General features: G+C 40.8%; 1 protein-coding gene across 5 annotated transcripts in view; it reads right to left on the bottom strand.

The window, feature by feature from the left end:
- Positions 1 to 15069, bottom strand: part of LOC121441611 (glycerol kinase) — an 81306-nt gene that overhangs the window by 52611 nt on the left and 13626 nt on the right. For all 5 annotated transcript variants that reach the window (XM_041642819.1, XM_041642823.1, XM_041642820.1 and 2 more), the window contains exons 2-4: positions 10120 to 10193; positions 9132 to 9238; positions 660 to 737 (exon numbers count right to left, since the gene is read on the bottom strand). In XM_041642819.1, the coding sequence (XP_041498753.1) occupies positions 660 to 737; positions 9132 to 9238; positions 10120 to 10193 (259 nt within the window). The remainder of the gene's footprint in view (positions 1 to 659; positions 738 to 9131; positions 9239 to 10119; positions 10194 to 15069) is intronic.

The following is a 15069-nucleotide window of genomic DNA, read 5'->3' as shown; positions in this document are numbered from 1 at the left end:
AGGCATGGGCTGTCACAGCCAGCATGATTTGCTACTTGTGACAGAAATCTTTTAATGGTCACAGATTTAGAGGACAACTTTCCTTTTAGGAAGGAGCAGTATTGTTTAGTGCTCTGCACCTGTCACAGGCTAAGGATAATACTAGCATCTTCTCAGACATTTCCATCTAAGATGTGACACCCAAAGGTAAGATGCCTGAGACATTTGAGGTTTATATGCCCTAAAAAACAATTAAATCTATAACAGAAGCAGCTAAAATTCTGATCATTTATCTTAATAAGAGTTCAAATTTTGGGGTAGAAAGTACAAATATACAGATAGTTGATAGATAATTTTGAACACTTGCAATTTTGAATTTTCAAGATAGGGAGAAAGATCTCTTCTAGATGGCAGAAACACAGTGGGGGGGGGGTCATCAAACACTTCTGGAATTACCCACCCTCTTATATGATACAAACAGTCAGCTGAAGGAGAGAGCAAGGGAGAGAGCTAATTCAGCACGTGAATAACTATGATAGGAAAAGTTTAAGAGAACTCTGGCGCCCACCTCCTCAGATTACAGGAAACATGAACATATGGTTTTCCAGTCAGATGACTGCGTGTTAACACCTTTGCGAATGGAACAAGGCCCTGTGCTGCACCTCGGCATGATGGCTTACCCACGGCATTGTAGAGAGGCTCTCCAGTCAGCTTGTCCCAGACCACCGTGGTCTCCCTCTGGTTGCTCACACCAATGGCTTTAACAAGAAAGTGAAACAGAAGGAAGGAGACAATTAAACATGTTAAATATTACTTCAGGATAACAGGAACAATGAACACTTCTTAAAAACTTGCGATTTTTTTTTGAGACAGGGCCTCACTATGGAGCCTGGAAGTCCCTATGTAGACAGACTGACCTGGAATTAAGAGACCAACTCCCCTATACACTGCCACTTCCGCCTCCAGCCTGCCATGATTAAAGACATATGCCACCATGCTCAGCCTTCCATCTGGAATATTTGTAGCGGTATCTGATTTTTTTCCTTAAATGCCCCTGGGAAAAATGAGCATACAATGTATAGTTTTTAATTCTACAGAATCCTCCTACTGCACTTGAAGCACACGATGACATGGATCCATATCATTACGAAGAAAAGGTTCCAAATTGTCTCAAGGGAAGTAATAACTTCACACATTTGCTATGACTAATTTATGATTAGGTGCAACAATGAACTAACTCATGTGCTGACTACTGGTTACGAGAAAGTTCCCTTCCTGTATGGGTACATATGTGCACGCATCATTTCAGGAAAACCGCCACAGTCAGGCATGGCAGCAGGAATGCGTGTCCGCAACCCCAGTGTTTGGGAGGACGAGTGAGAAAGGAGACCAGGAGCCACAGTCAGTCTGGGCCACATAGGAAATTTGAGGGCTACATGAGGCACTGTCTCAAGCCAGGCCCAGATGGCTCAGAAGGTAAAGGTACTTGCCACACAAGTCTGATGGCTTAAGTTTCTGATCCTTGGAATCAAGATAAAGGAAAGGCGAACTACAAAGACTCCGTCAAGTTGTCCTGTGGCCTGCACACACGTCATGGTATAGACACACCCCCACCCCCACCACACGCTGTCTTTACAAATTTAAGCCAGGCAGTGGTAGCATATGCCTTTAGTCCCAGCACTTGGGGAACAGAGACAGGTAGATCTCTGTGAGTCTGAGACTGGCTTGGTTTACAAAGTGCGTGTCAGGACAGACTCCAAAGCTACAGAGAGCCCTTGTCTCGAAAACCCCCAAAAATATAATAATAAGAGGAAGCAATATTAAGGAAATATTCAGTAACACTTAGGCTCACCAAAGCCAAACAGCTGCTGTTTAAATTCCAATCTTAAGAGTCCCCTTATTTTGTCTCCTCGGAGTTTTATTTCTTGTAAATTCAAAGTCCCCACCTAATAATACGTCCCCACACATTAAAGCAAATGTCTGGTAGAACTAAGTATTGAATAAAGGTCCCTCAGAGCTGCTGCCGTCATCAGCACTGAGTACAGAGTCCAGTGATTGTCGCAGACAATGAGACTGCACTGAGCAGGCTGAGAGAAATCCTTGGCATCTCAGAGGGCACGAAAGCAGGAGCCCAGCAATGGGTGGCTACAGGGGAATATTGCGAAATTGATATTTGCTTTAAAATGAAAACTTCACAAGGTGGCACCACAGGGAATTCCCTACTAAGAGTCCACTTCCTCATTGTTGATTTCCCTGTAAGTCAGCTGGCTGCTCTTTTTAGTCACAACCCCTCTAGTCACGTGTCTGTCACACAACCTTTCTTTATTGGCTCCTTCTGACTCATACTGAGAATCTAATCTAGAGCTATTTCCATCCGATTCTTTGGTCCAGGATTTCTCTCTAACCACTCCCTCTTTCTCCTCTGTCTTAATTTCATTCTTCCGTGCCAAGTGAAACTGCTTTCCTCGCAGACACCCAAAGTCCACGGAAATCGCTCTTCAGGATTCTCTTTGGGCCAGTTGTCTTTATTACTGCGCACAGGTCTAATGCAAAGCCAGTGAGCTTTTTCTGTGACTCAACCCATTGTTGTTTTACCCTAAAATCATTTTTAAGTTACATTATAATATATATGATATATATATATCATATATATAAAATTTATTAAGAAGGGGGCTTGAATATGGAGGCCAGAGAACAACTTGCAGGACTCAGTTCTTACCTCCCACCATGTAGGGCCTGGAACTTGAACTCGGGTTGTAAGGCTTGACAGCAGGAGCCTTTAACCACTGAGCCATCTTAACCTGCCCAAATCATTACTTTTTAATTCTTTCTTTTGCAGAGTACCACATTCAGGCTTATAGTACACACCATTCAGACACATATGAATGCTATACACATACACAAAATAGACATTTCTTGGCCTCATGGGAATGTATTTACAGATATAATCATTCATATAAATAAAAACTAATGTGTTGGTCTTATGTCAATCGGGTTTAGACTTTACCTAATATTTTTAAGGGGTTTGTTTTCTGTTCAGTGACTGTTAGTAACACGATTAAACTATTTAAAATCTAACAGCCAACACCTAGCATGGTGGCTTGTGACTAAATTACAACACATTTGGGAGACTGGGATAGGAGGTTGGCTATGGGTTAGAAGCCAGTCTCAGTACATAGCAAGCTCCAGACCAGTCTGAACTACTAGCCCGATCTTATCTCCTATCTCAAAGACAGACAGACAAACATAAAGCCACACATACATATAGATGAACAAAAAGTTATAACCACAATTAAGAAGATAGAAAAAGTCTTTGTTTTTAAATTCTTGAAGTCTTAGTAATTAGTGTCTAGACCACATTGTGGATGATGCGAATCCTTTCAAAAATAAAAACAGGGTAGAGATATAGCTCATGGATTATCATGGGTAGAGCCCTGTATAGAATCCCCAGCACTAAAATCAGTAAATAATGCTTTATTTAATCATTGTAACACATTTTGGAATAAGAACTGATAATGCACAGAGAAAACTAATAAGGCCTTTACAAAAACAGCTTTCTTGCTACTATAAGCAACATGTGGGAAGACGTATTAAGCTTTTCACAGTGAGTATGGTGGTATATTCCTATAATCACAGCACTTAAGAAGTTGAGACAGGAGGATGGAGTTTGTGAATTCAAAGCCAGCTACATAGCTAGTCTTTTTCTCAAAAAAAAAAAAAAAAATCAAACCCTTTCTGCTTCTCAGGCCACCAAAAAACTGTGTAGTTTTACATGCAACATGTATATTAGAAAATTAGAAACGAGATATGGAAACTAGTGGAATATTATTTTGTAGAAAAAGGTGCCTCTCTGAGTCCATCATAAGGTTCACAAGTGTAAGATGTGATGGAGATTTGTGTGTTAGGGTGGAGAGTAGACGGAGAGGTTTTCTTTTATCCTATCACCAGAATAACTGCTGAGAATGTAACTCCTGAAGATCTATTGCCTCGTCTTTGAAACAGTTTTTGCCCATCACTTAGAGAGAACATCTGGCATTGTAATTTTGGCTATGTAGTGACTCCTAAAGTCACATTCAAGTTAAACGTAACTGCCTAACACAGGCAGAGCAGCTACGGGCCCGCTTTAGGTTTAAACGTGCTATTCAACGAGAGAGTAATTTTTTTAACTTAGAAGGCATTCTTCACTGTAGCTTAAATAAAAAAAAAAATATGGCGAGGGTGTCTAAGAAATGTGTCTCAATTCATAGACCACTCTGACCTTGAACTCACAAGCACTCCTCTTGCCTAAGCCTCCCAAGTGCTGAGAATATAGACATGAATGATGACGTGGAACTTTGAAGTACGTACTTTTTGATAGATGAAGACAACTAAAATGAATGAGTCACGAATTTGTGAACGATATATAACCAGATATGATGAACTCTGATAATATTATCAGATAAGACTAAATGATATTGCTCTCCACTGGCAAAGCTCATGTACTTATTGTGTAGAAAATACAAATTAAATTTTTGTGAGATTATTATCAAAGTGGCCCAGGGAGAAAACTGGTCCAAGCGTTATAAAAGCAGTACTTTAAAGCCCTCTGCTAGTAAACAGCTACATGTCCTACGGTCCTAGTTCCCCACTGCAGTTAAGGGAAGTTGCTTTAGGTGACTGCTGACCCTTTACAGCTTTTATAGTTTTGTTACCTATAGTTCTACATAAGAAAGCAAATCTTGTCTTTCTGATAACAATTCAGTAAATTATCTGGGGAAATTATCAGCAGCATGCCTGGCCTGTTATGGCAGGCATTATGGGATGTCCTCATCCTTAGCTACAGACTGTTGATTGCCAGGTAAGAATCACTTTGACTTGGTATGACTTTTATATTGGACAAATCAGTAGATCAACAAAATAGTTGCTTTAACCTCAGCACTTGGGAGGCAAAGGCAGGTGGGTGTTTATGAGTTTGAGGCCAGTCTGCTCTACATAGAGAGGCCCAAGAAAGCCAGGACTAAATATTGAGAAGAGGGAGGAGGAGGAAGAAGGGGGAGGAAGAGATAGGTACATGTTTAAGTCTTATGGACCAGTTATTCAAGTGCAAGACAAATTACTTGGTGAGGAACTGTGTGTCATCTTCACATACCCTATAAAACCCAGAAAGAGTTATATACCAGTGGGCTCAGAAGGCCACCATATTGTATCCCACCTTATATGTCGAGAAGGTAGAACAATGTCAATGCCAGGGTAAGTTATCCTGGACTCTATATTAAACATCTCTTTAAGCTGTGAAGTTTATTTTTGCCTCCGAGGTAATGACTCTTTTAACAACTGAGCACTAATGAGAACTGATTAATTATTCATATTGTTTCAGACTGTTAGAATATCCCCAAAGAAATAATAGCAATCATTTTGATATACAGCTCACATAAATTTGGTGACTGCACTTCTATTTAGATGTAAGAATAGTGGGGCATGGTGGCACATGCCTTTAATCCCAGCACTTGGCAGGCAGAGATAGGGAGAGGCAGAATTCTTCTCTTCTAGCATCATATCAGCCTGTGTGTTGCCATGATGACAATGGACTAAACCTTTGAACCTGTAAGCCAGTCCCAAGTAAATGTTTTCCTTTATAGGAGTTGTGCTCATGGTGTCTCTTCACAGCAATAAAAACCCTGTTTTTTATTTTGTGAGGACAAAGAAGCTGATACAAGGGATGGAATATTGCAGTGATATGCCTGACTGTGCTTTCATTTAGGGAAAAGTTCGTTTGGGACTTTGGATTAAGAAAGCAGTTCAATGCTTTAAGTGGTGTTAAATGGGCCATACTAGTAGGAACATAGAAGACAGTGGTGCTAAGGATGATTTGCTCAGCTCAAGAGGTTTCAGGGAAGACTGTTAAGATGTGGCCTAGAAAATATTTTGTGATATTTTGGTAAAGATGCTTTCTGCCCTTGTGCAAAAAATCGGCCTGAGGCTAAATTGAAGAGTTATAGACAGCTTTGGCAGAGGACATTTCCAAACAACCTACCATTGACCATATTAATGGCCTGGCCACACCTACGCAGATCTATAATGAAAATGAACAAGCTGAACAAGGAAACTGTATACAAAATATACAGTTTAAAAAGAAAGGGAGTACCAGGAAGTGTAATAGAACTAAGTCCAGTGCCCAAGAAGATAAGTTTAAAGAAAAGCCCCATCCTAAATGGAATAAAGGGATTGGTGACCTCAGGGCAAGACCCCACCCATCTAAGCTTCCAATTTATGAAAAATAATTAAGAAAAGCTGATGACCAGGTGTGATGGTACATGCCTTTAATCCCTGCACTCTGAAACCAGAGGCAGGCAGATCTCTGAGTTCAAGGCCAGCCTGGTCTATAGCTCAAGTTTCAGAACAGCCAAACTGAGGCAATGAATGAAACTACCAAAATCAGAAAATTGGTGAAAACGTATTTGAATGAACAGGCCATGTTCTAACCCCAGAAAGCAGCAGAATTGGGCAGATTTGGTCACACGGTTTTGGCTTAGAGTCAAAGGATACAAGAAAGGGATTATGAAGTCTCCCTCTGTGACTAAGGAAAGCTGATGAGGCCAGGCGTGTGGCAGAGCTGCCCCTGCATGGAAGTCCAGAGAAGCCTTTGTATGAAGCTGTGAAGGTGAAACCTGGATTGCCTTGGAGACAATTAAAATGTTGGAGATGTTAACGCCATGGGACCCCTGCCAAGGTGAGTTGGTAACAGGGAGTGTAACCAACACAAAAGAAAAAAAGTATGCTGCAGTCAACAAAGTTGAAAGGATTTGGAGATCTGAAGAACGCTCTGACATCAAACATGGATATGCTGAATTTGGAGTTTGTCCAGCTCGTTTTAAGTCTTGCTTTGATCCAATATTTACTCACTATGCTCTTTCCTCCTTTTTGGAAGAGGTGGGTTAAAGTTAAGAGACTGTCATGATTCTCAGAAGAGAGTTTAAACTTTGGATTTTAAGCAGTGTTGATAATGTACGAGACTATGGAAGGGGACTTTGAAGTTGGACTAATGCAATATTTCATTTTGATATGGCTGCAAGCCTATGGGGGCCAAGGAGTGTAATGTGGTGGTTTGAATGAAAATGGCCCCCACAGACTTATAGGAAGTGGAACAAGTAGGTGCAACCTTGTTAGAGGAAGTGTGTCACTGGAGGCGAGCTTTGAGGTTTCATATGTTCAAGCCAGGCCCCTGTATCTCTCTTCCTGCTGCCTGCTGATCCAGAGGTAGAAATCTCAGTTCCTTCTCCAGCACCATGTATGCCTGCATGCAGCCAAGCTTCCTGCCATAATGATTACAGACAAAACCTCTGAACCCATAAGCCAGTCCCAATTTAATGTTTTCCTTTATAAGACTTGCTGCTGTCATCTCTTCACTGCAATAGACTGACCATGTCTAAAAATCAAAGCCAACAGAAAATCAATAATAATAACAATAAAAGCGATGAAAAAAATGTACTTAGGGGCTGGAGAGATGGCTCAGAGGTTGAGAGCACTGACTGCTCTTCTGGAGGTCCTGAGTTCAATTCCCAGCAACCACATGGTGGCTCACAACCATCTGTAATGAGATCTGGTGCCCTCTTCTGTCCTGCAGGCATGGAGGCTGAACACTATGTAGATAATAAATAAATAAATCTTAAAAAAAAAATGTACTTAGGACAAAAATCTTAGGAGCATGGTCTAAGTCTTGAAGCCAAGAGGATATGAATCAAAACACCAAAAATGGACTATGGTTCCTTCTATTGGTAGTCAAACTACCTAAGTAAATAAATAAATAATAATTAAAAATTAAATGTGTGTTTGCGTACACACACTGGGAAAAGTGGTGCATGCCTGTAATCCCAGTACTTAGAAAGGAGGAGCAGGAGAATCACAGCAAACTCCAAGCCAGACAGGTCTACTTATTCAGTTCTTGTTTCAATAAAAGTCAAACAAACAAATCTCAAGAATACAATACAAGCTATAAAAGACAAGAAGCAGCAATGACCACATTGTGTTTCACACTATACAATGTTCCAGCAACCTTGGGGAGCTAGGTAACTTTTTCTCCCTGTAAAAATAATAAACAGCCAAGCAAGCATAGGTATTCTAACAGAAACTAGGAATTCATAGAGAGATCTCCAACAAACTCACACTTTCAGGCAGTGATTTCATAGAAATCCTATAAGTAATGTGTTTGGATTTCAAAAACTATTCCCCCAATCTATTCTTCCCCTTCGTATTTCTCTTCTCAATGAAAGGCATTTCCACCTACCTAGGAGCAATGCATAACCCGACAGAACAAAACCAAAGAAAACAAAAATGACCAGAAACTGAAGCATCATCTTTGACCCATTTCTTCCCCTTGCCCAACTACTCACTACACTACTCTCTCTCCTACCCTGGTAGGCAACCAGTCAGAAGTATTGGTCCTTCCTCCTTGCTTCTCTGCCACCGCTGTCAGCCAAGCCACCATCCTCTTCTACAGAAGCCTCACAGTGGTCTCCCCACCACAGTTCACTTTCTACACATCGGGTATGGAACTGTCTCTAACCTGCTGCCTCTGACACTAAAACCAACACTCAAGCTCCAAAACACAGTCAACAAGATGCCATTGATTTCTCCAGTTTCAGCGCCATTAAACCCCTTACCTCCCCACTCTATCCGCTCAACTTGTTTTTACTGTTCTTAGAACATGTTGGTCTTCTTGGTGGCCCTAGCCTACCTCCATTTAGTCTCACCTTGGGATCTTTACGTGCAGTTTGTTTTTTTTTCTTCAAAGATGTTTCTCCCATCACATGGCTAATCCCTCATGCCCCTTGAAATGTCAGTAAAATAATCACCTCCTCAGAGAAGACAAGCCTCCCACGGCCATCTAATCTAAAGTAAGCCCTTGTAGGCACACGCCATCATGTTTTAATTTCCCATGTGGAACTCGTTAGTATCTGAAATGAACTTGTATTGTCTTCATTTGTTTTTCTTTGTTTTCATGAGAATAAAATATCTGCATGAACAGAGACTGAATCTTGTTTATTGTTGCGCCCACAAGTTCTCACAAAAAAAGGCTTACAGTGCATAAACATTCAATTGTGAGCTGAAAGAATAAATTAATGAATGGGATCAGCAGAGCTAGATCAGAAGATGAGAATACTCAACTGAAATACCTTTGATGTTGGAAATGTCAATATTGAGCTGTCCAAGTTTTTCGCACGTTTTCTCTATACACTCATAAACGGACTGCAGGATTTCCTTCGGGTCTTGTTCTACCCATCTTTGGAACAAAAGGATAAATGTGTTAGTCTCCAAGAAGTCACTACAAACCTAACATGTTTCCACAAATAAGTTAACCTATTAGATGTGCCTAGCACATAACAGAAAAAAATGGAGGGCTGGAGAGATGGCTCAGAGGTTAAGAGAACTGACTGCTCTTCCAGAGGTCCTGAGTTCAATTCCCAGCAACCACATGGTGGATCACAATCATCTGTAATGAGATCTGGCGCCCTCTTCTGGCCTGCAGGCATACATGCAGGCAGAATACTGTATACATAATAAATAGATTAAAAAAATTGGAAAGCAAAGCATATCTATATTCTACATTCTAAAGGAATTAAAAAAAACTATTGCCCTTATATTTTCCTATTTTTCTTATTCTTCACATAATAATAATCCATCCTTCTAAGGATGGTCACTAGCCAGGTGCGGCTCACTCTTCAAATCCCAGCACTTGACAGGCTAAGGCAGAATGACTGTTTTAAGTTCTAGGCCAGCCTGGTCTAGAAAACAAGACTAACCTGGTTCCAAAAGCCAGGAAACAAAACAAACAAACAAAAACCCTAAAAAGTAATCATTTTATCACTATTAGTAATAAATGACTTCAGAGTCAATGCAAAATTTCTGGCAATTAACACGCCTTTATTGTATTACATAAATTTCTTACACTTTACTTTCCATTGCTGAATTCCTAAGCCACCCATTGTTCAGACATTTTTTCTGAACTACCACATCATAACTTCATCTCTTGACCAATCCCAATCTCTTAGGTCTTCTCAAGACAGTGTCTGGCTAAGTTTACTATGCCAATCCACAGAGTGCATGCGATAAGAGAAACCAATCAATGTGACATGCCATTACATAGTAAATGAAGAAACATACCCTTCTCTTGGGAATTCCTGTTTGATTTCGACTTGATGATGACTAAGAAGTTCAGCTGTTTTTGAATTGAAAACCTGAAAAACACATCAATATAATTATGTAGGTTGCTATAAAATCTGTTTAAAGTTAATGAGTCAATGAAGTTCTTAGGAACATATAGAAAACAATGAATCAGATGGAAGGGCCACCAATGACGTTTGGCTTATTCTTCAGACAGAATCATAACACATTGGAATGTGGGTGGCTATAGAGACGGGCTCAGTGGTTACGAGTACTTGCTGTTCTCCCGGAGGACCCATTTCAATTCCAGCAGCCATTTCAGATGGCTCTTAACTTCCTGTATTTCCAATTTTGTGGGTGTGTATAGGTGCACTAGTGGGCACTTTGAGGTATGTGTTTGTTAAGTGAATACATGGAGGGAACAATATGTGTGTGTGTGTGTGTGTGTGTGTGTGTGTGTGTCACACACACACACACACACACACAATAAAAATCTATCTCAAAAATTGCGCTGCCACTTCAGAAATAACTTCTCATAACCAGAAATGGTGGGGACTCACATCTGAGATCTCACCTAGTACTCAAGAGGCTAAGGTAGAAGAATCCAGAGTTTGAAGTTAGCCTGAGCTACAATGAGACATATTGTCTATAAAAACTATAAACAAAAGGAAATGAGGCCTGGAGAGATGGTTTAGTATTTAAGAGCACTGGCTGCTCTTCCAGAGGACCCTGGGTTCCATTCTCAATACCCACATGGAAGCTCACAACCTTCTGCAACTCCAGTTCCAGGAGATTTGACACCTTCTGGCCTCCATGGCCATCAGGCATGCATGTGTGCACAGACATGCATGCAGGCAAAATGCCCATACACATAAAATAAAAATAAATACATCTTTTTAAAAAGAGAAATGAAAGAATTTCTCCTGAGATGGTATTGCAAACATGGTCAGGCATCTATGGCTGGGATGGATGTAGGCTCAGCAGGGAACCTACTACTACTGTTTTGCTAATTGGACATGTTAAGCCGCCTTCTATATATGCATGTTTTTACCCACAGATTAGTGCTGTTCTCAGTCTTCTTCCGAGAAGCTTCTCATAGCTGTGGGTGGCGGCTAATGCAGAGATTCATTAGTGGTCAAAGGGTCAAGAATAAAAGTGATGATGGATGAGATGACATCTATATCATCCCTCCACGGGTCATGGACCATCAGAGAAAAGGGGAGGAAGACAATGCAAGAGCCAGAGGATGAGTAGGTATGGCACAGAAGGATGTCTTTTGGACATGACATGGTTGTTACCCTTATAAATCCATGATAGTTGTACTTACTGCACAAAACCTACAAAAGATTTGATCTAGCAGTGTTTCATCACAGATGGAGAGGGGCTCATGAGGGGCACCACCCTCCCTGACAGACTGCAATAGCACCCATGCCCAGGCAAGCAACTTTAGTTAAAGTCGGTAGGTCACAGATACAATAAAAGGAATAAGTAAGAACAGAACTTCTTTGGTAGAAAGGTTCCAGCAGAAAATAGAGGAAGAGAAGAGAAGGCAATGGGTATGAAAACAACTGAAATTCACTATACATATGATTGAATGTGTCAAAGAATAAATTTTAAAACATATTTAAAAGAATTTCTTCTGAGAAAATGAAACATATTTTTTTTAATAAGGTAATTTCTGCTAGTTGTGGTGGTATACACCTGTAACCTCAGCATTTTAGGGACTGAGGCAAGAGGATTACCACGACTTTTGGGACCAGCCTGAACTACATAACAAAGCTGGGTCCAAAAAAATAATGATATAATAATAACAGTAGTGGTGTATGACTTTAACCCTAGCACTCAGGAGGCAGAGGCAGGCTGATCATTGAGTTTGAGGCCAGCCTGGTCTACAATGCGAGTTCCGGGCCGGCCAGAGCTACACAGAAAAACCCTGTCTCAGAAAACAAACAAACAAACAAACAAAAAAAAACAGCTCTTTATCCCTAAATAAATCAAAAATGGCTCTGTACAAAATAGAAATTAATATAATTAATAACATAGATGTCCTTGGTGAATAGAAAAACCAAGAACAATAAGAAGGGTGAGATAATGCTGATGGTCACAGCAGGTTCCACTCCTCATGCATCTTCAATGAGAAGAAAGATGCTCATGCAGGGTTGGTACTTGTGAATTCCTTCGCAGGGAGACTCGGTGGTGCCTTTATCAGGCTCTTTAACAGGAAAACAAAGCCCTATCAGCAGGGAGAGAAATTGTTAACTGGAGGCCTCATCCACCAGGCATCTGTGTCATTAACTGCAGACCCTTGATATAAAACATTAAAACCAGGGCTGAGAGCTAATAAAGAAACTACACAACTGGCCACAATTTCAGTGAAGTAAATAAGCACTTAAAAAAAATTAAAGATCTTTTTTCTTAGAGATTCTTCCAGTTAGTGCCTGTACTTGAGTACCAATTTTCTTATGGTTTGAGAGTAAGAATTCATAATTTAACTAAAATTAACTCTCCAAATCACTGTAACTATAGCATAATGTTCACTTCTAATTAGTTCAGAGAGTAGTTCCATGCCTCAGTTTCCTGGGAGAGAAAACATCTGTTCAATGCAGACTAAGAAAAGCAAAAAAACAGAACCAGGCAGTGGTAGCACATGCCTTTAATCCCACCACTCTGGAGGCAGCAACAGGAAGATCTCTGTGAGTTCAAGGCCAGCCTGCTCTATAGGGTGAATTCCAGGAAAGGTCCGAAAGCTACAGAGAAAGCCTGTCTCAAAAAGAAACTTTTTTCCATTGATGTTTTCTTCCATTGATGTGACGCACAACAGCCTTTCTGGAGAAGTGATAAATAGGAAGCAAGATGGCAAATTCTAAAGTTCCCTGAGGAGATAAATATCTTACAAATCAAAGGTTAACCCAACATCATAAAAAAAAAACAAGCTGACCGAATTTCATTTCATATCTTATGATCTACAACTCAGTACTAAAGTATGTGCCTAGGATGTAGGCTCAATTGCCCGTGTTTTATTTATTGATATATCCCCAGGACACAGATAGTACCTTGCACACTGGTGACGGTCTGAAAAAAGACGCTCTATATTCTAAGTACTTACTTGGATAAAAATTATCAGATAAGAAATAGCAGAGGCAGGTGTGGTGGCTCGCATATGTACTAATAAACTGGAAATCAATGCCAGGAAAATGGCTGCTACAAGTTTGAGGGGAGCTTGGTCTTGGAGATCTAGATAATGAGTTACCAGTCAGCCAGGAGAACATAAGAAATAAATAAACATCTCAAACAAACAAAAAGGAGGAAACAGGGGGCTGGAGAGATGGCTCAGCGGTTAAGAGCATTGCCTGCTCTTCCAAAGGTCCTGAGTTCAATTCCCAGCAACCACATGGTGGCTGACAACCATCTGTAATGAGGTCTGGTGCCCTCTTCAGGCTTGCACCCAGACAGAATATTGTATGCATAATAAATAAATAAATATTTTTTTAAAAAAGGAGGAAACAAAGGAAATGATGGATAATATGAGAAGGTATGGTGCTAGGGAGACGTAACTCATGTGGTAGAATACTTGTCAAGCATGATATAAACCTTGGGTTTGATATCTAGAACCATCTAAATCTAAATGTAGTGGTATAGTCTTAGAAACCTACAATTCCAGCACTTAGGAGGTAGGAGCAGAAAAACCAAGAGTTCAAGGGCAGACTTCGCTACATGAGACCCTGTCTGAATAAATCAATAGCCAGGCATGGTGATTGACACATACCTATAAGCCCAGCACTTAGGAGGCACAGGCAGGTAGACCTCTTTTGAGCTTGGGATCAGCCTGGTCTACATAGCAGGTACCAGGGCAGCTAGAGCTACCTACTAAGATTCTGTTTCAAAGTAAATAACAAACAAACAAACAAACAAACAGAAATGGTGGGATAGGAGCTAGGTATGGTAACGTATACCTGTAATCCCAGGACTTGGAAGGCTAAAACCGGAAGACTAGCCACAAGTTTGAAGCTAGCCTCAGCTACAAGGCAAGGTCCAGGCCAGTCTAGGTTAAAGTGTGTGAGCCTTCCTACAGATTGGAGGTGACTGAGAAAATAGCTCAGTAAGATCATCTTTCTAAAACGTAGTAGGGAAAATGGCTGGGGAGAAGGCTAGGTGTGTAACAGTACGTGGTGTGCAAATATGAGAACCTGAAGTAGAAAACCAGTAGTCATATTAAAAGCCAAGCATGATTTCTTATGCCTATAACATCAGCATCGGTGGTGAAGACTGGCATATCCCTGGAGCTCACTGGTTGGTCAGCCCAGTCAAAATGACAAGTTTCCATCTCAGTGACTTTGTCTGAAAGGAATAAAGTGGAAAGCAATAGAGCAAGGCACATGTACTCTTCCTGCATGTGTATGCATGGGCACAGGCTCCCCTGCACTTCCATGCACACAATGCACACATCACACACATGCAGAAAGAAATGACGAAGATACCCCTCTTTAAGCCCAGCATGGTCATGACCCCAGCACTCACAGGGCTGAAGTCGGGTGATTGGCATAAATTTGAGAATAGCCTCAAACACACAGTGAGAACCAGACCACCAAAGGAAGGGAGAGAAATAATAAGGAAAAAAATAAAAATGACCAATAGTCACATAAGGCTAGGAGGTCTACAGTCACTATTGTTCACTGAATAGCCTTAAGGGATTCTATGGTGGAAGATAACTAACTGCACATAAATGACCCACTGTCCACTGTCGGGAGGGCTGCTTGATTGGTACTGGGTTTTCCCCAAACTGACTTCAGAAGCCATCGTCAAACCTGTAATTCCACCTGTCATACTTGAAAGGATGAGGCCAGAAAACGAATGAGTTTGAGGTCAGCCTGGGCTCCAGGAGACCCTGTCTCTGAAAAACAAAGCCAAAGCACAGTGAGGTTATGGGAATTAAAAGAAACGCTGGCGATC

This window comes from Microtus oregoni, unplaced genomic scaffold (genome assembly GCF_018167655.1).
Source record: "Microtus oregoni isolate MIOR12 unplaced genomic scaffold, Mior012 000079F_ref0000094, whole genome shotgun sequence".
Classification (NCBI taxonomy): domain Eukaryota; kingdom Metazoa; phylum Chordata; class Mammalia; order Rodentia; family Cricetidae; genus Microtus; species Microtus oregoni.
The sequence above is the reverse complement of the archived record's forward strand: the minus strand, read 5'-3'. Positions and strand labels throughout refer to the sequence as shown.